Source organism: Ambystoma mexicanum, chromosome 6p (genome assembly GCF_040938575.1).
Source record: "Ambystoma mexicanum isolate Mex_15411 chromosome 6p, UKY_AmexF1_1, whole genome shotgun sequence".
In the NCBI taxonomy this organism is placed as follows: Eukaryota; Metazoa; Chordata; class Amphibia; order Caudata; family Ambystomatidae; genus Ambystoma; species Ambystoma mexicanum.
In genome coordinates, this window is record NC_090935.1 from 655,990,752 (window position 1) to 656,014,667 (window position 23,916).

At 44.8% G+C, this 23,916-nt stretch overlaps 1 protein-coding gene across 5 annotated transcripts in view; it reads right to left on the reverse strand.

Annotated features, from left to right (window-relative positions):
* Positions 1 to 23,916, reverse strand: part of BDP1 (BDP1 general transcription factor IIIB subunit) — a 2,223,165-nt gene that overhangs the window by 2,173,715 nt on the left and 25,534 nt on the right. For all 5 annotated transcript variants that reach the window (XM_069627521.1, XM_069627519.1, XM_069627520.1 and 2 more), the window contains exon 2: positions 19,108 to 19,672. In XM_069627521.1, coding sequence (XP_069483622.1) covers positions 19,108 to 19,672 — 565 coding nt within the window. The remainder of the gene's footprint in view (positions 1 to 19,107; positions 19,673 to 23,916) is intronic.

Below are 23,916 nucleotides of genomic sequence, written 5' to 3' on the forward strand. Positions count from 1 at the left end.
TCATGTGTGTGAAATTCTAATGTGAAGTCAACTATGAGTCTATATTTTCACCATTGATTTTACATTTTTTTTTAACAAAAATGAATATAAATTATTGTAATAGGTTAACATGTGGGACCAAATGTGCTGCAAAGATCAAAGACACCTTTTCATTTTGACACAACGTTTGACTGGTCTACAATTGTGTATAATTCATAGAAATATGCCACAAAGTAGTGCCACATGTCCCAACATGCATCTCAGAGCATGGATCCCAATCATCTCAGTTTCATTGGTTTAGTATACTACTGTCGTAAATTATAAAACAAATACAAATTTTGTGGCAAGAACATAAGGGTTTTGCCCCCAACAACTTTTCTGAAAACAAATATGAAAATTAAAATCATACAATGAGAGTGAAGATTCAACAGGAGTGTTTCCGCTATGGGTAAGCGTATGAAAGGGTTCGGTCAATCACATAGTGGGACATAGATAGGACATAGCCTGAGAATTCTGAAGACTTTAAAAACAGTTTGAGCACAGAACAGGGTATTCTGACACTAGGAAGAGCTGCAGAGAAGAGGAACACCTGTACCCCCCCCCAATAGATGAATGCTGAACATGGATATCATTTGGAGAATTAGGCCTTGCTCATGGAGGATTGGAACCAACTTAACCGGAGGCAGTCCTGACTTTATGAAAAGGACCAAGAGCAGCCTGTCGACAGACTGCACGAAAACACACAAGGGTTGATGACGGCGACATGCATTGAAAGATTAATTCAATGCGAGAATGACAACTACCAAAATATAATAATTAGATAAGTCCACTGGAACTATTGCCCCGATTAGGACCTGATGTGCAAGGTTCTTGGGGCAACGAGTGTCACTAGAGAAAGCCTTTTCCAGATAGAAGAATCCTAATAGGTTGTATGAAATGCAACAATACTTCCCATTACACTGAACGTTTAGCCAGACTCGATTGTGCATAGAAAACATGCCATCCCTGCAGAGTGAGGGATTGACAAATTAGCATCCATGGTAATAGAATAGGATATTGTGGTTTTTTAAGGCGAGTTACATCCTGATATTACTGTATTCAATGTAAAGGAAAATTGTACTTACAAAAAGTACATTTTATTTCGTGAGCGTGCTGTAAAATAGGGACATTTTTCCCTGTGTCGACAGTGTAATATAAATAAGTGATATTTTAAAAAGTACCCCAAGTGCCATCACAAATATAGCCAACATTAGTCCAAGGTTCAAAGTGTGTCTGTACCATGATGATGAGTCAAACTGATGAGGATCAGTTTGATAACATGTTCAATGAAGGCCATATTTATTTAAAATTAATCTGAAATTAAGAGCAAGTTAAGAGGAAGCATTTATATTCCTAGGAAAACAGGGTGAATGTAAATCCCAGGCAACCCCTTATTCCGAAACTGCACAGGACTCCTTTTGTGAAGTGGTAGCGATAGGGGGACAGGGGGCTTATATTTGTTCAAAATAATCGGAAACATTCTTCCAGGTCCGGTGGGAGGCGGGGGGGGGGGTTCTTGCAAGCATAGGCATAGTGTAAGCTGCACACAAGCGCCCCTCACTATATTTCTAAGAAGTAGGAAATTGGAGCCCTGCGACAGTTCTCCAATTCTGTAAATCATTTGCAAGCTTGATTTTATATGTAATGTGGAGATGTTTTTGTGAAGTCAATGATTTTGATAAATTGACTGACAAGCAGTAGATGTGCAACTAAATATCTAATGTTATTCAGAATTTAATAGATCTATAGAAATGAAATGTTTGTGTGAGAAATATTAAGATTAATGCAGGCAGGTCAATTCAGTTTTTGTAGACCAGCAGCGTGCGACTATGTCAAGACAAGAGCAGAGCATTATGCTAGACTTCCTTTAATTCTGCAACTCACAGCATTTCAAAATGTTCTACATGTTATACCTCAACATTTTTGTTTTGCTTAATAAACTAAAAGGTCCAAGAGAACGAAAAACTACAAATCCCCATGAGCCTCTTGTCTAGGGTAGTCCTGAGGTGCTCTCTGTCAGTGTTCGAGACCCTTTTCGAGATAGCTTTTGGTCTGGGTCACTTCCTCTTTCTTGTTTGCTGTCTCACTCACCCACTCACTCTTAGTGCAGGATTACCTTTCCCCACTTTGTCACGTTTCGATAGAGGGTCAGGACCGGAGCCGAGAACGAACAATCTTTCTTTATTTCTTTCCCGCATAGCGGTCGTTACAAAGTTGAGGGCTCTAGGACCCAGAGGTGAACAGAGGGGAAAAGATAAGACCAGTAATAAATCTGAAGAGTCTGCACAAATGGTTGACGTACAGAAAATTCAAGATGGAATGGATACACCTTCTCAAAGACCTCCTTCAAAACAGGAGACTGGCCAGCACATTTAGATCTCAAAGACGTGTTCGTCACTATTCAAATAGCGATGCAACACCAGAGATTCCTCTGTTTTCGGTGGAACGGGGACATCTGGCGCGTCACATGTCTGCGTTCGGAATAGCGTCGGCCCCCTGGGCCTTCACCAAAATAACGAGGCCAGCAGCAGCAGATATACAGGAGAGGGGCGGGGGGGGGGTTAATCAGGATCATCATCTACCGAGATGATATCCTCATCCTAGCTCAGAACAAAGTCTCTCTTCAGGAACAAGCGTGCTGGATCTGCGACCTAGTGTCCTCCCTCAGCTTCATTGTAAACATCGGAGCTACAGCCCAGTCAGAGAATGGAGTTCTTAGGCTTCCTAGTAGACACCAAGGATGCCTCTCTCGAGCTCCAGACTGCCGTCAAAGAGGGCCTCAGATCATTCATTGCAAGGAAGAATATTTCTCTTTCCAATGTAGCCAGGGTAGTGGGTCTTTTAGCAGCCTCGATTCAGGCGACTTTCCCCGAAACTTTTTAAAACATTTTTAATTATTTGTTTTGGCTTTATAAAAAAAACATTTACAAAATCACAACAATATTAGCAATAAAATTGCATAAATTGCATAAATAATCAAGAAAAAAAAAAATCAATGGCAAACTAATCACAAGCAAACCAAGGGTATCACCATGAGAGAGGAGAGACAGCCAATTCAGTTCAGGAAAACAAAAAAAAAACAACAAAAAAAAAGGTATTCCTTAAATTATGCCACTTATTGTAAGTACTTGTGTAATGGCTGCTTTCCTCCTTGGCCACAAATCTTCTGAGAAGTAGCAGTCTAATTTCCCAGGTACCTTGACACTCCAATAGTAAGTGTCTGATTGTTTGTCTGCCCGGGAGTACACAATAATCCGTTTTTTTTTTTTTAACTTGATCCCCTTGGTTTCTTCTTGTTAATATTTCCCCAGTACGTGCCACATTGAGTCGGAGCCTCAGAAAGTGGTTTCATATTGCTCTATCAGGGAACTTTTGTAGATAGCGGGGCCAAAAACCCAGCTTTTTTTCCATCCTTAAGAAGGGGTTCGATGGCTTACTGGACCTTACGTTGGCAATTGTATCGATCCAGTCCCAGGTTTCCAGTGTCCTTTTCACTTTACAAGGATTTGAAACAAGAATTTCTAGATTCCTCTCTATTCTGGACAGAATTCCCTTTATTTTTTTTCTCCAGGACACACAGAATCTGTGATCTTGAGTTTTTGAGGTGCTCATTTACCTCATAATAAAGGGAGTCTTGTTTGCTGGTAATGATTTCCCTATATAAAGAGATAGGTTTCCAATCTGCGCGACACCCCAATGAGACCAAACCGAGCTCAAATCTTAGACACTCCATTGGTACACATAATGGGAGTGCCAAAGATTTTTTCCAGATTGCACCCTCAATTTTGATCCAATTTGTGTGCCAGCATAAAGTTTTCGCCTCTAAACCATAGAGTAATACCGAGACTACTTCAGCCGTGTAAAATCTATCAATGGTAGACTTGAGAATTTACAATATTTTGCATTAAGTTTTTTCATTTGAGGAATTAATTGGGAAACTTTCTCCATCATTGATAAATTTACTTTGTTTTTTTGCTGGATACGCGTAGATTTTATAACCCAAATAGTTCAATTAATCTACGCGGGGAACAACCATCCCATCGAGGAACCAATTACCATAACTGATTTTCTTTTTTGGATGTTTAAAAATCAGAATTTTAGATTTTGCAGGGTTGATTGTGAGCCCGTTTAAACTGGCATATTCCCCGAACTTATTCAGGAGACGTTGAAGGCCGCTGCAGACCTATCCAACAGGACGATGTCATCCTTCTACCATTTATCACCGGACTGGCCAACTCTGCTGAAAGCAAAAGGTTTCCTAGGTCTGAGAGAAAAAGGTTGAAGAACATTGGTGCCCCCATACAACCTTGCCTAACCCCTCTCAAAACCTGTACTAAAATCGGAGAGGAGGCCTTGCTCATCTAACCATACTCTTAATGTTGTGTTTCTATGGAGCTCGATTAGAATTGCTAGAAGATGGTGTGGTATGCCCCAATCAAAGTTTTCTCCACAGCCGACATCTGTCCACATGGTCAAATGCCTTGGAGAGATCCACCCAAGCACCATAAAGAGGTAGGTCAGATCTCCCATTTGACTTTTCACTAACCAGATTTAGAATAAGGCCGCTCAGGCCTGTAGACAGACCCTTCCTGAAACCTGTCTGATGGCATGACAGGATTTGCCGTGCCTCAAACCAGCTTCTAATTGCATGAAAAGTTTGCTATCAATAACAAGGAGGGCGATCAGACGGTAATTTTCCGGTTTAAGCCGATCACCCCCCCCTTGAAGAATGGTATAATTAAAGCATTCTTTCATGACGGTGGAAACAAACGGGTCCTTAGTATTTCTCGAAATAGAAGATTCAAGATCTCTGCCCAAAGTTTTGGTTTATTTCTAAGAACCTGGTAGGTTAAACCATTTGGTCCCGCCGCTTTAGAACTAGAGGACCTTGAAATTAGATAGAGAATATCGTCTTCCTCGAATGAAAGGGACCAAGGGGAATCTATTTCGGGAGTAAATTCAAGAGACCCGCGAGATCTCAAGTTCTCTGAAAGATAGTCCACCCACTTTTTCTCTGGGACTAGGTTGCATAGGGAGCTGTTAACACCCGATTCCAGTTTTCCCACCACCACCCAGAAGTTCCTAGAGTTATTTGAGCTTAAAAGATGCAACATTTGTTCACTGTCCTGTTAGATTCTTTGGAATCTCTGGTTCCTTGACCAGTTTATGCATGTCTGCTTTACTTTTTTGACCTCCTGGAAAAGAAGAGTGGTCACTAAATTATTTTTTTAGTTTACGTAAAATACTTCTATATTCCTTTTTTTTCCTGGGTCTCTTCATTAAAAGTTGTGGATATGATCTTGTTTTGAGGATATACAAATTTTACTAGGTGGATGAGTTGCCCATATAAATTTCCCGAATTTCTCCAGGTGGAGTTCTTCTTTCCAATATATTTTTGAGGTTTCCCTGAGTTTTTCGTTAAGGGTTTTCCCCTTCTTATTTATATTTTACAACTCTCAGCTTTCCCTTGCAACCCTCTACTTCTTGCGCCAATCTCATTTCTTTGAGATTTAGCAAATCCAGGAAGGAAAGTTTCAATCTGGAGTGATCACTCCCAGTTCGTGATTTATAATCAAGCTTGGCTGGAGGCAGGACAGTTCGGAGGAGACGAAGACAAAGTCCACTGTAGAAGCCTTGTGCCAGGTTGCTTCTGCCCTTCCACCCATACCAAGTTTCGCCTGGATCTGCTCCAAGTTCCAAGATACCCAAAAATCTGACCCCATTTTACCTCTTCTTGAGGTTTTACTGCCTTGGTACTCACCACAGCCTTTAGTGGAACAGTCAGAGTTGAAGTCCCCGGCTAAGAGGATAAAAATACCTTCCTGTTCAGACTTCACCTTGGTTAATACCTCATCAAGATCCACTAGAAAATTATGTAGTTTGGCGGGTTCCAGTAGATATTGATAATCACCATTTCAAAAAGGGTTTCAGAATTTTTCAACACCACTTTGCATGCATGTATTCCCAAAGGGTTATTACACACTGGAGTGATCTTTTTGAAAGTGGAGTTTTTAAAAGGCAAGCAAAAGACACCCCCCTCCCTGCCGACGGTATGCCTTTGGCTTTTTGAGATGCATATAGATTTTGGGTTGTAAAGCCCTCAATATCAAGCTGGTGTATGAGCCAGGTTTCCTGTAATATTAATATGTCATTTTGCCCCCATAGCTCTTCTTCAAGTTGTTTCTTTTTCAAAAGACCTGGCCCTCGTGTATTCTAACATACCAGCTTCAAGTTGCTTTGCCTAAAGGCAGGTTGTCTATGCTCCCAATCTTAGAATGATTCGCGATCTAATCTCAGGGAGTTTTGCCAACAATGCTCCATTTTGGTTTGGACCTTGAGAATGATTTACATCTTTTTTCACCCTGAGCCCCTATCTTCACTCCTACTCTCCCCCACCTGTACTTGCTGTGCTGGGGGGTACTCTTGTGACGCTTTCCTCATACTTTTCTGTGATCATCAGGCCCACCCGGCCCAAATCGGCCTTATGGTTTACAATAGCTTGTTTAGCACTTCTGGTTTTCAGGCCGATTTCAACGAAATGATGGTAATTTTTTAGAGGGAATTTGACATATTCAATGTCAACTCTTGCGAGGAGCAACATGTTTGGGACCTGGTTCAAGTAAGAGAATAGCCGATCTGCAAAGAGATTATTTGTTGTTGGGGGCCTGCCTTAACCAGACTTTCGGAATGAAATAGTCTGCCTCATCTGTAGTCTTGGCCACTGCAGGATTTTGGATGGTGAATGGTTTGAGCCCCTGAGAGACTACTTCCAGTGGGAAGCTCCAATTTTCTACACTTCCCCAGACCATTCCACACGTCCTATGAATGAACTGATGGTTCCTTCCTCTCTCCCTCTTGTATGACGTGATGAGGGGTTAATGGTTCAGGCCTATGCAATTTCTTCTCTGTTCGCTTTGTAAAGATTAGTGCTAATTTCAGATGAATCTTCGCAGGCCCCCCAGCTGTTTCTAAAACTAAAGCAGAATTTTGAGCCTTAGTTTCTTTTTTTCTCTGAAATATTGGGGCTATCTTTATATTTGCTTGGCTTATACCCCCATTTTGTTTGCTTTTTATCTTCAGGGGAGAGCTAAATACATCAGTTTGAAGACCAATGCTTGAACAGAGTCCTTCAGGGAATCAAAATCATGCACCTTCAAGGAGGGTTAGATTACCATGGAGGCTTGGACAGGCCGCGCAATTGTCGGCGACACTCAAGATTTGATAATAGAATCAGATGTGATCAGAGCCGGTTGGGCGGCCAGTTGCGGAAACATAGAAACAGGAAGGAAATGGTCCGCAGAAGAACTTCTATTACACATAAATTGTCTAGAGCTCCTTGCAGGGTCCTCAGCCGTACGCGTGTTAACCAAAGGCAAAGCCAACTATTGCGTCTTACTCAAGATGGACAACATATCGGCAGTCTGATACATAAACAAGCCAGGGGGGACCAAGCCCAGAATGCTAGCCGAGTTACCGAAGGTTTTTTGCTATCACGGCCTTCAACACCACATAACGATAGCAGCAGAATACTTAACAGGAGAACAGAACATTATAGCAGACTGGAACTCGCATTCTTGTGGATTCCAGCGACTGGAAGCTTCACCCAGAAATATTTGTGTGATTACAGAGGATTTGGTGTCCTCCGTGTCCTTAATAGAATCAAGAATAACCTGCGCTGTAAGCATGGGCAATCTTCATTGTGCAACATTGGGGTAACTTCACGTGCATAAAGCTGGAGAGCACCTTTATCTTAATTTAACCTTTAATTTTTATTTAAATAAATGTGTGTTTTGAGAACACTGGCAGTTTATTGCCCAGAACTGTGGAGTGGGACTTAATATGAGGCGGCATTATATTGGTGATGACCACCTAATGCAGAATTAAAATATATCTTACAGCTCGTCCTTGCAGATTCTTGAATACCAAGATGTTTATTCAAGACAAAGCACACATTGGCTTGTCTAAATAATGGTTGTCAATATAGGCGGAAAAACGAGAATTGGCACTCTTTCGTCACAGGTTATAAATTGACAAGTAACCCCTCCCCCACATCTTAGTTAGGACTTTTCACAGTTGGACAAGTGCATCCCTACTAGAATACTGGCCAAACACAGGTACTGCGACAACTTATTTAGAAAAAAGTTATTTGGCAACATATCATATGAAAATCAAATCCAAGGATGATTGCCTTAGTTAAGTGTGATGAAGCGGAGGGCAGAGTGGGATATAAAAGAAATGGGGTAATTAAAAAGGCAGAAATAAATGAAGGGCATGGAGGAAGGACTGGTACCAGCCAAATAAAATAGTTTACATAAATATATTGTACGGACAAAATGAAATCGACACTATTATGGCCTTTACAAGCAAGCCATAAAGCAGGGGTCTGCAACATTTGGATCAACAGATATTTTTTAACAGCTCCGATCGGCCTTAACCTGCATAGTAAATGGCGAGGGATCATGATTATTATTATGGAATTTATTGAGTACAGACTTCGATTTGAGAAGCAACAGAGCGCTTTACAGAGGTATACTACAGTACAAATTCATAACGGAGCACTTCATGGGAGTCATAGTCCAACAAATCTGGAGTGCCAGAGGTTACAGACCCCTGAACTAATTATAATTTGGGAAAAGATTGGTTTTGCATTTTGTCACTATATCACAAATATGTGTTTTCTTCAATTATCTGTAGAAAGTAGACCTGGGCTCCATTTACTGCACCTAGGAAATATATATTTGAAGTTATGGTTAAGTTTACATTATGTACACCCTGGAAATTCGATGCAAAGAGGTTGTTAAAACGGATACAATATTACTTCGATTTATACCGCGCAGTGGTGCCATGTGCATGGTCTCCAGGCACTCTAGTGCATCAGAGAAAGAGGGGAGCCGGGGGTGTTAAGTCAGAGGGGAAAACGGAAGTTAACCTTTGCTATTGTTTTGATGAGTGCAACCGGAAATAGACCTTCGAGTGCTGGTTGTTTATAGGAGTTTTTTGTCGAACGCATTGAAACATTTGCAAGCATCACAATTTGCACTAGCCATTGGCAAGCAACAATGGTCTCCTAGTAAGAAATGGTTGGGGGCGCTGTTGCACAGCAGCTATTGGCAGTCGTAAGCACCACGGGCTCCGCTGCGGCCGAATACATCCAGACTAAATTCTCTTGCTGCACAGGAGAAAACTGCAGAGTGCCTGCTGATGGTTTCCCAAGGTCTCTGGTGTCAAGCGATGCAGGGAATCCAGTCGATTAGCAGTGAACGCTGGGAGCTCTGGTCTCCCGCGCACCATCTTGGCGGTCGGGCTACGAGACCAGGAGGGAAGCCAACCAAGACCCGGGGGTCCCTGTGGAGGCCCGCAATCGCACCAGTGAGTCGAAGGTGGGTATTCCACTGAGTGGGACAGTGGGGGGAAAAGTCTGCGTGGTGCATGTGCCTGCCGCTCAGCGCCACAAGGCATCAATGCACTGCATTAATGGCTCAGCGTCAGTGCTCATGTAGCTGGACTCTGCACAGAGAGTACTTACTGTTGGAGTCCCAATTAGTGGCTGAACAGCTGGCACCTGTTCTCTGCTGAACTGAAATGACACTGCCCAACGGGTAAGAGACTTCAAGAGAGCGCAAGTACTGCAGAGAGACAAGAGTGGTTGTTGCAGCGATTTGTATGCTGAATGCTGCAGTCCACTCACTACACACTACCAGGTGCAGAGCGGGAAGAAGTACGGAAGTCTGTGAGAGACAGTCCACACCAACGTGAGCCACAGGGTCAGAGTGGAGGGTATGGGCACGCCGGATTACCACACAAAGCAAGATTAACTGGAGACTACGACTCATAGCACAAGATAGAGGAGTCCCACTAGGGACGAGCGCTTACTTTACGTAGTGTTTCATGAAGCATGGAATAACCTTTGCATCCTGGGTCTGCTGGAGAAGGAGCATGCAGCGTTCTTTCTGGAACAATTGTTCGGAGATAATGACGCCTAGGAAACTGGCCAACCTCTTATCTATCAAGAGGGCCCAGCGCATTCCTATGGGCCAGCCGACGCCAGGGTTTCACCCTCCGACTGGGATAGCCAGGCTGCTAAATGGTCAGGCCAGAACGCCTTACAGCAAATAGCACAGGCCCCTGACCCAATCATGAATAAAGGGGCGAGGAAAGCATTTTTTTCAGGGCTATAGGGAAGTCCAAAAGTCCAGGCAGTAGTTTGACTCCATAAAGAAGCTCCACTCACATGGTATAAGATATTCGCTCTTCTTTCCTACAAAACTCAAAGTCTACTACCAGATGGTCACGCGCTGTTAGGCAGAAACCTGTACAGTTCCCTTAGGGACCACTGCAAAAAGTTTAAGACTACAGGAGTAAGCGGTAAACCCAATTGGTAGTAGTCTGCACCACCCAGATTTACCTGGTAGCTGTGGCTGAGCAGTCAGACCTCTCTCAAGAAGAGTTAGGCAGTATATAGAGTATACACAATAGGGCCAAAAATACAGTAGCACAAGCAAACACTGACCAGAGCTTTGGTATAAAAGTATATAATTATTTACTTAAAAACACACTTGTAAAAATACACTGGCACTAATATGTCAAGCAAGTTCAAACACAGTCACTATAAGTATATACACCTCCCTAATTAATTATTCGACAACACTTATTTAGCAAAACAGATGAGCGCGTAACCGTAGATGGCACTCCAATAATTTGTTTAAAAAAAAGGGAGAGAAAAGGCAGAATATGAAAATCACACAGTACCAACACTTTTAAGAAAGGCAGGGTCTACTGTATAGCAAAAAGTTCATAGGCCAGGCCCACTCTTGGAGAGAGCAAGGCGGAATGTGCCCAAGATCACACAGTGGAAATGCACTCAAAATCTTTGCAGAAAAAGTCAAAGAGGTTGGATCAGTTCGGAAAGGTAAAGTTAGCAGGTCCGAGGTCGCCCCAGGATAGAGAGTCGAGGATTTACGGGACACCTTGGACAATGTGTTGCAAGGGAGACCAGGCGATACACAGTACCCGAAATGGTGAGAAACTTCCAGCGGGGGCAGTTGTTCCTGGCAGCGGGTGCTAGTCGGGGCTTCGTCCAGGGGAAGAGAAGAGCTCGACGTGGAGGAAAGCTGGAGGTCGTTGCACTGCCAGGGAAGAAAGCAGCCGCAGAGTTTCCCGGTTAAAAGGTACAACCCTTTTATTCGCGGTAGTGATGAAGCGTGGCTATTCGGCTGCCGGGGTGCTTGGCACGGGCGATTCGACCATGAGACGATCCAGGAAGGCAAAAAAGGAGAACTGGTTGGTCCCACCAGCTCAAAGGGAAGACGACTCTCCTGGAAGATCATCTCCTCTGTCGTCGGGGAAGTGGTGAGTTCATACAGCAGGGCTCCACTGGTGGTGTCGTCGTTGTAGATGGCTCAGCTTCTCCCCTCTTCAGATTCTTTAGGTCCTGTGGCGACTTCTGAAGTTCCAGTCCCCAAAGCCCTGCTTTTTGCAGAAAAACCCCCATTCATCAGCCTAGCCATCACTCAAACATGTTAAGTGGTAAGCCGGGCGGCTCACCACTGGGCCAATCACACAAGAGTGCGACTTGAGTTGCCAAAGCAACTCAGTCCAGGGTGCCTAATCCCCCTCCCACACATCCTGTTGACACCAGACAGAGTGGCACCATTTGGAAGGCTTCTGTGGAGAAGCCTGCCAAAAAGTGGAACAAAGGGCTCGACTTGGGTTAGAGTTTCAGAGGCGAACACAAACGCCATTTTAAAACTGAGTCCTGGCAAAAAGACCCAACCGGGAAATAAATATTAAATAAATAACCCGGCGGCATCTTTAACATTGCACTAAAAAGTGGTGCATTTAAAATGAATGGGAAAATCCCATAGGAAATATTCCGGTGGAATATTTTGTGTTGTATCCACTGCCACCAGCCAGAAACTCGACAAGGGGGGGGGACTGGACAGTGCCCCCTTGGAAAACAGACCCAGGCGCAATCGAATTACCCCTACCAGTACTTCCACAATATGATGGTTTGTACTGGTTCTGTTCAGAATTCAACACTAGTAAAGTCAATGGTGACTTTACATGCCCTGGGAGACAGTAGTCAGTCCCATGGTATGGAGTCTATACTGGGGGGTCACTATGACACCCCTATGTTACTGCACTGAGGGTGCTGTGTAACACATACAAAAAACACATGAAGCCCTATGGAGTAAAAGACCCCATAGCCCATAAAACACATTACATAGTCAAAGGACATTCTCAAATCATGCCCAAGAGTGGGAGAAAAAGAGTCTCACTCTTAACAGGAGAAAGAAAATAAACCCCAAAAATCCAGCAAAGCTGCTGGGGGACTCACTAGGTTTGGGAAATTAGCCTGAACAGAGAATTCTCCCTAACACGCACCTCTTTCACAACCGTCAGGAGGCATGGTACTGGTTTGAGACATATGTTGCTTCCGTTACACCATCGAAGTCGAACAAAGGCAGCATTGGACAAAGTGCGGGCAAGAACCCTCCCCGCCGCTGTGGGCACATCCGTCTCTGCACTCAACGGACAGCATCGGAGAAGAGCACTCTGCAAGGGATGACACTTCGGTTCCGTTAGCACTTCGTATTCTGCACTTGCCACAGGGGGGCGCATTGTCAAACCACCTCCAGCAGGGGGGGGGCTCCCCTTCCACAGAACTCTACGCTGCATGCCTGTCATGCACAACAAACCAGTCTCAACACCATGCACCTCTTTGATTGATACCCCAGCACACACTGTCACTTTTGCCGGGTTGCAGCCCACCTCCCGAGACATCTCCTCACCTAGTGTGCGAGGGAGTCGCCATCACCAGCGAGTGCGGGCCGTGCGTAGAGGCCGGCCCGGTTTGTTGCCTCGTTTCCATTGGCAACTCCCATGGAGACTGCGTTCGGGCTGGAACACCCGATCGCGGTTACTTCCTGGTTCCGCGACGACTTCCCGATCACGTGCCCAGAGTTCCGCTCACGTGATCGGGAGCCGACGCACATAAAAGCCGGGAAGTTCGAGTTTCTCACCGCTTCACAGCTGTTTCACGACTCTGTTCGGCACTTGCAGAAATTACTTTGTTACTTCGGATTTGGACTTTGGCTCATGAATCACAGACTGGCTTGCTTACTCCTCGGATCTTGTCGCTCGGAACTGCACTGATATTGGTACTCTGGACACTTTGCTTTGCTTAACGGATTGTTTTCGGATTGCCCCTTCTTGACTCTACGACCTTCGGCCATTGGCTCTACGTGTTTAGTTTCAAGTGCCCTTCAAGTTACGGCAGGGCTACAGGTACAGCCGGTACCTACCATCTGGGACACGGCTGTCCGGATCTACGGCGCTCCCTCGCACCAGACCCCAGATACCCCAGTATCATCCCTGCTGGGTTTAGGTAAGAGATTATTGCACACTTCTTCATACCAAAGTACTGTGTTTGCCTGTGCTAACCTTAACTTCCATTTAACAGCCTCTGGGGTCCTTGGCGTCATCAGATCCGGCGAACCATCAAACCACCTGTGGCCTCAAAGCTCGCACAGGGAGTTTATTTACGCTTTCCCTGTGGGTGATTTGTGGACAGAGGCCCATTACTCTTCACTACGCGGCAAGTCACGACAATGCCCCAGCAGTTAACTGCTGGTTTATGGTTACTTGCGCACGTTCGTCACAAGGTTTGGGTGACAGGTGCTTCTAGTTGGGTCGAAGTATGGGGTGGGAATGTTGGGATTGGTTGTTCTATGGTGATTGATTGCATGCTTTGCTGGGGTCCCGCCTGGGGCGGGGCGTTCTTCTGGAGTGGGTACTGGGTTGGAATTTAATAGCTGCAGTATACTCCTGGTCATTCAACTATGAAGCGGGGGTAGGGATAGGCAGATTTCATTCCGGATAAGGAACGCGAACGGACTGGGATCCAGCATTGAGAGATGGCTGGTGCTACAACCTCTGCATAGACTCACCTGATGTCGCCTTTCTTACCGAAATACACTTGGCTGGGTCAGAAGGCAGGTGCCTTACGTGCAAACTATCCCACTGCACTATACATGGGTTTTTCCATAGGAGCGAGAGGTGCCCTAATACTGTACATAAGCAGCTCCTCAAGCTCACAACAATGAGAGAGGGCCTGCGAGGGAGCATTGTGCTGGTGCAAGGGGAACTGTGGGGAAAGGTCTGGGGCATGGTTGCGGTGTACAGCCCTCCACCCCTAACCCACAACCACAAGTCGGCCCTCCTACACAATCTTGTTGATATTTGCGTCCTCCAGGGTGATTTCAATGTGATGGATCCACTTAAGAGACCGAACCCACCTCAGAGGTAGAAACCCACACCCCCAGACAAAGCTGCACACATTCTCAGTCACACTTGGGCTGGTCGATGCATGGAGAGTGCTACACGGGCAGAAATGTGGGTCCCCCTTCTCTCTGGAGCACATGGCTCAATGTCCAGGCTGGACTACTACTTTATTCCCCAAGGCGATAAACTTGCCGCTATCATGTTTCTGGCTAGGGGCATTTCGGATCACTCTCCACTCCAAATTAAACTCTCCACTGGGAAACCACAATGCAGACCACCCTGGCGCCTGAATACCTATTATCTCAGCTTGCCTAAATTTGTGGAAGATATACATGCTAAAACCACATACTACTTTGCCACAAATGAAGTATCTTTGGACTCTGCAGCAATGCTGTGTAAGGACTATAAAGAAAATTATCAGGAAATTATCTCTCGGGTTTATGCACAAAAGAGGGTTTATGCACAAACAGTAAAAGGAGGCAGAGGAACTTGCGTTGGTAGCGGAAGAGGCCTTCCTACAAGGCGGGTGAGAGAGCCGGGAAGTTGTTTGCGTGGATCGAAAGGAGGGACGAGGGTCAAAAACATGTGGAGTGGGAGGCAGGAAGGCTTGGGGGGGAATTGATGCCGGGGGGGGCAGCACAGAGCTACAGAAGATGCCGGAATCTCAGGTATTCGCTGTGTACTACGAAGAGCTATATCAGTCACACCGGGATTGGGATCCCCCTCTGGGATTCTGCTTCCTGGATGGTCTGACCTCCCACAGTTAGCACCTCAACAGGTGCTGGACCTGGAGGCTGATGTCATGGAAGAGGAGCTTTCGTCTGCCATCTCCGGCCTCCAGTCTGGTAAATCCCAGGGCCCGAACAGCTTCCCAACCGAAGGTTGGAAGAAACTATCCGACCCAACATGTACCCATATGCTTAACATGTTAATATACTCTAGATCCAACGGACGCTCCCCTTAGATCTCAGGAGAGCCTTTATAGTGGTTATCCACAAGGCAGGTGAAGCGTTGAATCTCTGTGCCTCCTACAGGCCTCTCTCACTAATTAACAGAGAAGTGAAAATTCTAGCAAGGGTACTCTGGACCGCCTAGGTGCTGTGATATCATCCCTGGTTCAGTGCAGGTTCATGACGGAAAAAAATCTACTGACATGAATGTCCGCATACCACATAAAACAATCTCAGGTGTCCCAACTGTCAGGTCTGCATGCTTTGCTCGCAGTGGATTTTGAAAAGGCCTTAGACATGGTGGATTGGGGTTTTCTTTAGGAGACCATGACAAGGATGGGGTTTGGGCCAAACTATATGGGTTGGGTACTGGTAGCCGAGGTGCGGGTTAATGGCGGACCATTTACGCCTGAGAGAGGGACAATACAGGGTTATCCGCTCTAACCTCTGTTGTTCACACTAGCCATCGAACCCCTGGCAATCCGGTACCTTTATGCAGACATCCTACTTTTTGGGGGGAAACTTGACAGGCATGCTAGCCAATCACATATATTTTGCAGGAGTATCAAGAAAAGAGCAGACTTAGGGTGAGCCTGCAGAAATCTATTCTTTTACCACTCTATGGAGGAGATGATGCAGTCCTTCCGGATTGCCCTTACAAGGTGTCATACACAGGCTTTAAGTATTTGGGTATATGGGTGAGGCCCAACCTCAATGATTTCACACAGGCAAATCTCTACCCTAGCACCGACAGGTTTGGCAAGGATGTCACCCACTGGAAATTCCTCCCGTTGACATTGTTGGGCAAAGCAGACCCATTTAAAATGTTGACTTCTTAGATATCTATACATCTTACAACATTCCCCTCTCCACATCCCCAAGGAAGAAGAATTTGCTACATGGACACTGCCCGCTGTACGCTCTTATGGTGAGGTGGGCAAACCTGTATCGCCTTGGTCACACTGCAGAGATCAGTCTGGGAGGGAGGCATTGGGCTACCTTTCATGTGGGGTTACTACTGGGCCGGTACACTGACAGTAGTAAATGAGACCCCACATTCCCACACATTAGGGCTGAGAGGAGGTGGATGCAAGGACTATCCCGGACCCAAATTCTATACAGTGACCCAAGGAATATACTGCATCACACTGGGCGGTTCAGGAAAGATGCACATCGCAACGTGGGGTGGGGAGGTCGGGCAACCTTACTCCAGCCCCTATGTGACAACGCACAGCTCCCGGAAGATGACAGGGTAAGCGGTTTTAGGAAATGGGAGGGACACAACATAATGCATCTCTCAGATATGGTGAAAGACGGTAGACTGATCCTCGAGGAGATTTGAGCGTTGTTCAGACTCACGAATTCCGAACATTTCCACTACCAGCAGTCATCACATGCCCCCAACGGGCAATTCCAAACCTTAGAAGATATCCCTGCAGGTTACCCTCATATGGTAAACTTACTACCAGAGCGTATGTGCACAAACGTCACATCCGCACTATACCAGGCTATAATGGCCTTTGTGACCAAGGACCTAACAGGCCTCAGTGCCAGGTGGGAGAGAGACATGGGCACCCTTGAGGCAGAGGAATGGTTAGAAGCGCCGTTTCGCATGGAGGTTGGGATCCCGGCCATAATGCTGCCAATACAAAGCAAAATACTTCATATGGTACATTACACCTGGGGGGCTTTGTTCAATGGGGCTCACATTGACCGTGCCTGCTGTCTGCATTGTGAAGTGCCCGAATTCACCTTCATGCCACCATATGAGAATGCCCACAAGTTAATCACTTCTGGCAGAAACATTTTGACAAACTGAAAGGGGTCACGGACCTGAAGATCCCATTGGATCCAAAACGGTTACTCCGAGGGATATGGGGAGAAACTGCTTTTAGCAAATATGAAATGTTATTTCTGCCCACAGAGGTTAGCTTAAGGAAACAGACTATTTCTTCTGTATGGGGGGGGGAGGGGGCAATGGACCGTCCGAGACAGAGTAGGTGGATCTCTGCAATGGATATGTGCATGGCCCTCGAGAAGAGAGTCTACAACGCCCGGGGCTGCCTGGGAAAAAAATAAAAATATGGGGGAAATGGGAGTATTGCCTGGATTCCAGACAGCCTTATCCCTTCTATTATTGCCCGGATTCTTCTTGAATGTAAACCCTCCAGTACTCGCATGTGATTTGCGATTCACCCAATCATTATGTTTTTTTATTTTCTTGTGAGAAGTTAGTTTTAAAATAATAAATAAAATTGTTTGTTGTGTGCATGTGGACAACAGAAGGAGTGAATGACTTTTCATGCCTGGCTATTAGCCTGCAACTTGAAACTTTCCCTCCTCAATGTGTGTCCAGCGGTGAGTATTATGTGAGTTGCTAGGATGCATTTGCCGGTGCTGTGATATGGGATGTATATGATTTCACTGAAGCCACTTACCTAAAGGTGAAATCTTCGGGGGGGAAATCTGTGATTTTTAAAAAATGTTATTATGCGGGAGGAGACATGATATGCAAGTAAGTTGTAGAGGTATAGGGTTCTGTTTGGAGTCTGTTGAAAGAGATTAAATTCCAGTGCGTAAATGGCTTAGTAGATAAGCGTATGGTGTGTTTGAGCATAGAAGCTGAGCAGGAGCGCAGAAAGGCTACTGTAGGGCTCTAGTAGGCAATTTAGACCATACATTTGACGTGCTCATGGCAACATCACTGCAAAGATGCTCTTCAGGAAAGCTGCTTGTTAGGAGGCATCCGGGCATGGGCTCATAGTTCTGGAAGTGAACAAAGACTGCTTCTGGATGAGAGAATGGGAACAAGGGGAGGAAGGGGAAAAATAGGAGCATGCAGCAGTAGATGTGAGGTAGACAGAAGCTGGGAATAATTTCAGTTGTGAGTTTAGAGTAGGAATTGCAAACAGGGCAGAGTACAAGTGGTTATCTAGGAACAGCTCTGCATGCTAATGCTAATAGGCCAAGGTGTGATATCTGTGGAGTTCACATGAATGCACACCAGGGAGCAGGAGCAAATCACAGTAGGCATTGGACGTCAGGGGCAAACTAAGTTATACTGGGTACCTGGCAACATGCTCAAAGTACTCCATTAATCATATTGTGAACAAGGGAGAAAAACAGGAGCACCTTTTAACTTTGCCCATGTGCCCTACTTCATGAAGCTTCCCATAAGAAATCAGAGACAGGGTCATACACAGTTGTTGAATAGCGACAACATTTTATGCATCTGAAAAAGTGCGCAATTACTGACTCTGATGCAGGCTCACTCAATCACACATGCCTTTGGCAACTGTAAAAAGACTACTCCTCTTCTGCATTGTAAATAGATTCCAGGTAGGGTGCCCTCTTATGCTGCTCACTACTTGCCCCTAGATTTATGAATCCCCCCAGCAACACTTTCAGCCGACGATCTGTATACTTTATATATTTTGTACATGTTATACATCTTTCATTGATCTATCTGTATTTACATGATTTACATTTGTTGGGTAATTGCTTGTACTTGTTGTGTAACTAAGCTGTAAGAGGTCTTATGCAATGCGCCCCGATACCCATGGGTCTGGTGCGCAATACAAATAATAAAACAAACAAACTGGAGCACGCCATTTGCTGCCCAATGACATCCTAGTGACCTCTGAAAGTCCCTGGCACAGGGGTATAAAGACTGCTGCAGACTCAATAGCTCAAGCCTTCGGTGGGAGGTACAAGCACCCAGAAATCCAAGGCTGCGACACGTTCAGAAGATTAATTGCGTAGAGCAGAGCTTACACCAACTTGTCCAACATTTAACTCATCCAGAACATTAATCAACAATCCAAATTAGACCACAAAAGGGAGCATAATTACTTACTCTTTCTTTCTTCAATTCCTTTTTGAGCAGCTCCCTTAATTTTTGAGCCTTCAGTATCCTCTGATGGTCGGACTGATGTGTTTTCTTAGAAGCAAGTTTGGAGTTTGCTAATGTTTCTTCCTGCACAGGTCTCTCTTTGAGTGGAACCGGCCAATCCTTTTGTAAGGAGTCATCCTCTTTGGAAAGGTTAATGTTGACGTCCTTCTGTGCAGATTTTTTAAATGGAGAAAACTGTGGTACTTGAGGTACAGGAGTTCGCTTTTCAGGAAGACCATTGTGCGGTCCAGCAAAAGGTTTATTTGCAGCACGGGTCCTGGGGGAGATAGACTGAATGTTCTTTCTAATGTCGGGTACTTCATTCTCAAGACTACTGCTCGTGGACACCTGTGGTTGTTGCCTTTTGGAGGCTTTCAGTGCTGGAGGACTGGGTGGATGTGCAGGAGGAAGAGAAGTTCTCGGCTTAGCTAGATTAGGCACTGTTGATATTCGTTTCCTCCTCTGAAGAAGCGTACTGGACGGTTTACTTGATTCAAAAGCATCAATGATTCCATCAGTCTTTTGTTCTCTGTTGATGGAAAACAGAAAGATTAAGCACACAAGCAGTACGTTACAAAGCTTACTTATTTATTACATTTGTAAAGCACCTAAGCCTGGCGGCATCTGGGCGCTGTTGTGAAACCAGTTACACACAGAAAAAGACAACATCAGACAGTGGCATATACTGTTAGGGTACATTGCAGTATTTAAGGAAGGCTAACCATGGGCTGAAACCTGTGCCCTAGCCTGAGAAAGTCAGGTAAGGTAGGAATGGTAGGTGAAAGTGCCAGGAATTAGGCAAACAGCCAGGTTTTCAGGGCCTTTCCGAAGGGCCAGTAGGGTTCCCCAGCTCTGGGGGCAGGAGGGAGGGAGTTCCAGTGGTTCGCTGCCACTGTAGGGAACCTGGATCCTCCTCGAGCACTTTTGAATTTTGTGGTAGAGCCAGTCGATGTGCATGGATTGATTTTACCGGTCCGAGGGTCTGGATTCTCACTATTTTTTGAGACAAGTATTCAGAGGCCATCTTAGAGAGACTTTTATGCGTTATGGACAGCGTTAAGGACAGTGTCTTCAAAGTGTCTACTTAGAAGGACATTATAATATATACTTTAAAAATATGAAATGCCTACTGCAGAAGAATGTCATTACAGGAACAACCTGAAAGTCAAGCATCAGAACTATTCCTGCCTTCTACTGTATATAAGGGCATCCTACAATACTAGGTCAACTCCTTAACTGCATAACTTCACAAAGAATAAAACAAATTCATTGGTTTCTTAAAAATGAATATATGGTGTACTCCTGAAATTGCTCAAAAAGCTGCATGGAGAACTCCAGCAACAAAAAGAATAGAAGCACACCCAATACAATTTAGAAAAACAAAACAACTTAGTTGGTGTTGTTCATTACTATTTAACCTTATTTGGGACCTTGGGTTCTATACTTGATAAAATAAAGTTCTATAATGAGGGAGAGAACATCAGCCACTACTGACTTGATTGCCTACGAGTTAAGCGGGACCATGAGCCACTTATCTCCACCTCGTTTGAGGCTGTGAAAATAGACCCTTGACCATCAGTCGTTTCATGTCAGCATTCACCCTAGGCTGTGTATTAGGACTCAAAGACAAACCTGCCTAGGACTGTGTGCTTACCAACATGATTAAACATATACAGCCAGGAATTGTAAAGTTCTTGGACTCAAACACACACCACTCTTGACACAGGAGTTACCATGTTAATGTATTTAATATGACCCCCTATCTTCTGAGGGCTCTTATTTTCATTAAACAAGCTAAAGCAAAAGCAGATATAACAACATCACACCTATGAACAAGATTGCCATATGGGCAAATAGCATGTTTAAATAGATAAATTAAAACCACCACTTTTTCTATTGTTTAACAGCACGTGTAACCTTTATGTCTTATGGAGCTATGCTATGCTATACTACACGCCATCAGTCTAAATGCACTTAGCAAGCCCCCACCCTTCACTCGCATTCAGAGCAGAACGTGCTTCAAACGAAACAGCGCCTTCTAGAGTTTGCGAGTTCTGCTTAGCTGGGCCCGGATGCCTCTTTCCTGCTGCTGCTCTACTCAGGACTCCTATGCTCTGCACTCTTCCGCAGCCTCATAGGACTCGATGCATAAGCAAGTCTGCTGTTGTTGCTTTTTTCTTCCCTTTTGCCTGGGTCTTATATGTTCTCTGCCCGTGTGCGTGCGTCTTATCCGCTAACTGGAAGAGTAAAGTGTAGAGCTGAGCGTGTCACTGTGCTCATAGAGTACGGTCTCCTCCATTAAGTGGGTTTTAGTACCTCTCAGTGAGAGCTTTGTACCCGTTCAGTGAATGCTTCCACTGTACTTTATGGCCCTTTGCTTTTCAAAGAGGCATTTCTCTTACTTGATACTTCTTGACCTTGCCGACATCCACAACTCTTCTGTTCGTGTCTGTCAATTTCCTGTTCTTAAATCCTTTTCAGATATAACACTTGATAGTGTGGAGTCAACGCTTGCACCTACTGTGTGTAGTTAAAACAGGCAGTTATTTTCCATTTGAGGTTTGCAACAGGAAAGCACCACTTCCTGGATCTTGGCGAGGCCAAGAAATATTCTTCCAGCAAGTGTGCACACTAGCCTTCTGTGTAACACATGTGCTATATGTTTGACGACCATTCTTCGGCTATCAATGGCTGCAGGCCTGCATGAGATGTGAAAACAGCTGTCATCTACATGTGTCATTGCTTCACTGCCTACAGGTCGCATTGGGATGAGAAAAACGGTCTTAGACTTGTTTTCATGTCACTACCAGCAACAAATGCTCATTTCAAATCAAGCAATAGACTCTGAAACAGGGATTTTCATGTGTCCTTTTTGTGGTTCGGCTACTTCTCTACGGTGAACAAGTTAATGCTGCATCTGTTGGAGGTGTGGGTTTCCCCCAAGTTAAACTATGCAATCCTGTCTTTTTGGTCTCCTGGGTTGCTTTATTTGTATAGCGCAGAAAGCCCACAGGCATCCGAGCGCTGTACAAGACAAAAAGATTTAAAAGAAAAGAAGGAACATAAGATAAATTGAAATATCAAGAATCATAAAGCAGAAACAAATGGCAAACATGGTTTGGTTCAGTTGCAGTTAATCACGGTCAAAACCCAAGGCACAAGTATAAGGTCAAGGACCTAGTGCACAACAAGATACAAGTTCAAAGAGCCCTTGGGCAAGTAATTGCAGCAACTAAGAAAGAGGGGCAAGTTACTAGCCCCACATCCCACCAGAACACAGTCCCGACTTCCCAATGAACACCAGTTAACTATCTCAAACCTTTGTAGGATCTTCAAATCTGACCTTTTAACCACTCCTGGCCCAGTTCTTTGACGGAGCCAGGCCAGAACTTTATTCCTTAAAGCCTTTCTCGGTTATTTACCACATGTCTTCTCAATGTTGGTAATGATAAAGTTCCTGTGCTCCATAGCAAAGTCTCTTATGGTCTCATCTCTAATCACCGACATGGATGACTTCGAATCTAAGTGATTTAACCGAACCCAAAGGCTCGACTTCCGAAAAGTTCGATTTTTTTCTTTTAAATTTCCCGCAAATATATATGTGGGTGAGACCCCCACAGCCCTCCCTACCCCTATAAATTTTTTATATACTACCCCCCCCCACATATATATGTGGGACATTGGGGGAGGGGGTGTTCGAACATTTGGGGTTAAGTAAAATTGTTCTAAACCGATGACATAGCCTTAGACTACTAGAGATAGATGGAGACATTCGAACATTCACAGACTTACACAATCCTGCCTGCCTCTGTTTAGATTCCCTATATCCATCAGTGGTAGACTATTAGGTACTGATAGGTGATCAACTAGAATGGATGAGGGACCAGGAACCATTACCTTAGTTTGAAGGCTGGCCCCCGGTATCAATGCACGTTGTAAAGGTTGCACCAAAATCTCAGGTTGATGATCAGTTTGACAACAGCGAACTGTTGAAACTGGGCGCTGTAGTGTCAACAGGGGGGGGAGCAAAGGATCAGTTTGGCAGGAGTTGTCCATCTTAATCAAGTGATCATTCCCCACACAGTTATCAAATGAATACATCCATAAACAAAATTCTGGAAAACTACACAAGTTCAATTCCTTAGTTATATTAGCCTTTATTAACCACCATTGGTCAGGGTGATCTGCATCTGTGGACTGGCATCAGGATCAGACGAAGACAGTGCTAAAGGGGAGGCTGCATCTCCATACTGGTCTTACTCCCCTTTGCAACCAGAACCGACGTTGCAGCAGGGGAGAGCCCAGTTATATCCTTTTTAGGAGTTTGGACGTTATCAAAATTAGCAACCCCCACAGTTATTGAGTCCATCAGGCTGTTGGGCAGCGTGTTACTTCCACCATACATTTCAATATTCTCATCATTTTCTAACAAGTCGGCCCTCGCCATGCTCAACCTCGGCCTCCTGCGAATACTTCACGCCAATCGCCAATACCTCCGATAGGCGGTTCCCCTATGGAGTAGAGGAATAGTCACGGGGGTGATAGTAGTAGCTTCCCGAAATAGAGCCCCTTCAAGGACTGGGGAACAGGCTGTAAAAATGGTAGCTAGGGGTATAGCTTCCAACCCTTGTCTCGGGAAAACTGGCAGAAGTATGTCATTTTTTTGCACACAAACTGCACGCTTTTTCGCAGTACAGATTTTTGCAATTTACCCATTTTTTCTTCCCCCAGGCATGGTATTTTAAAAGGGAAGAATGACACCCACTCAACAAT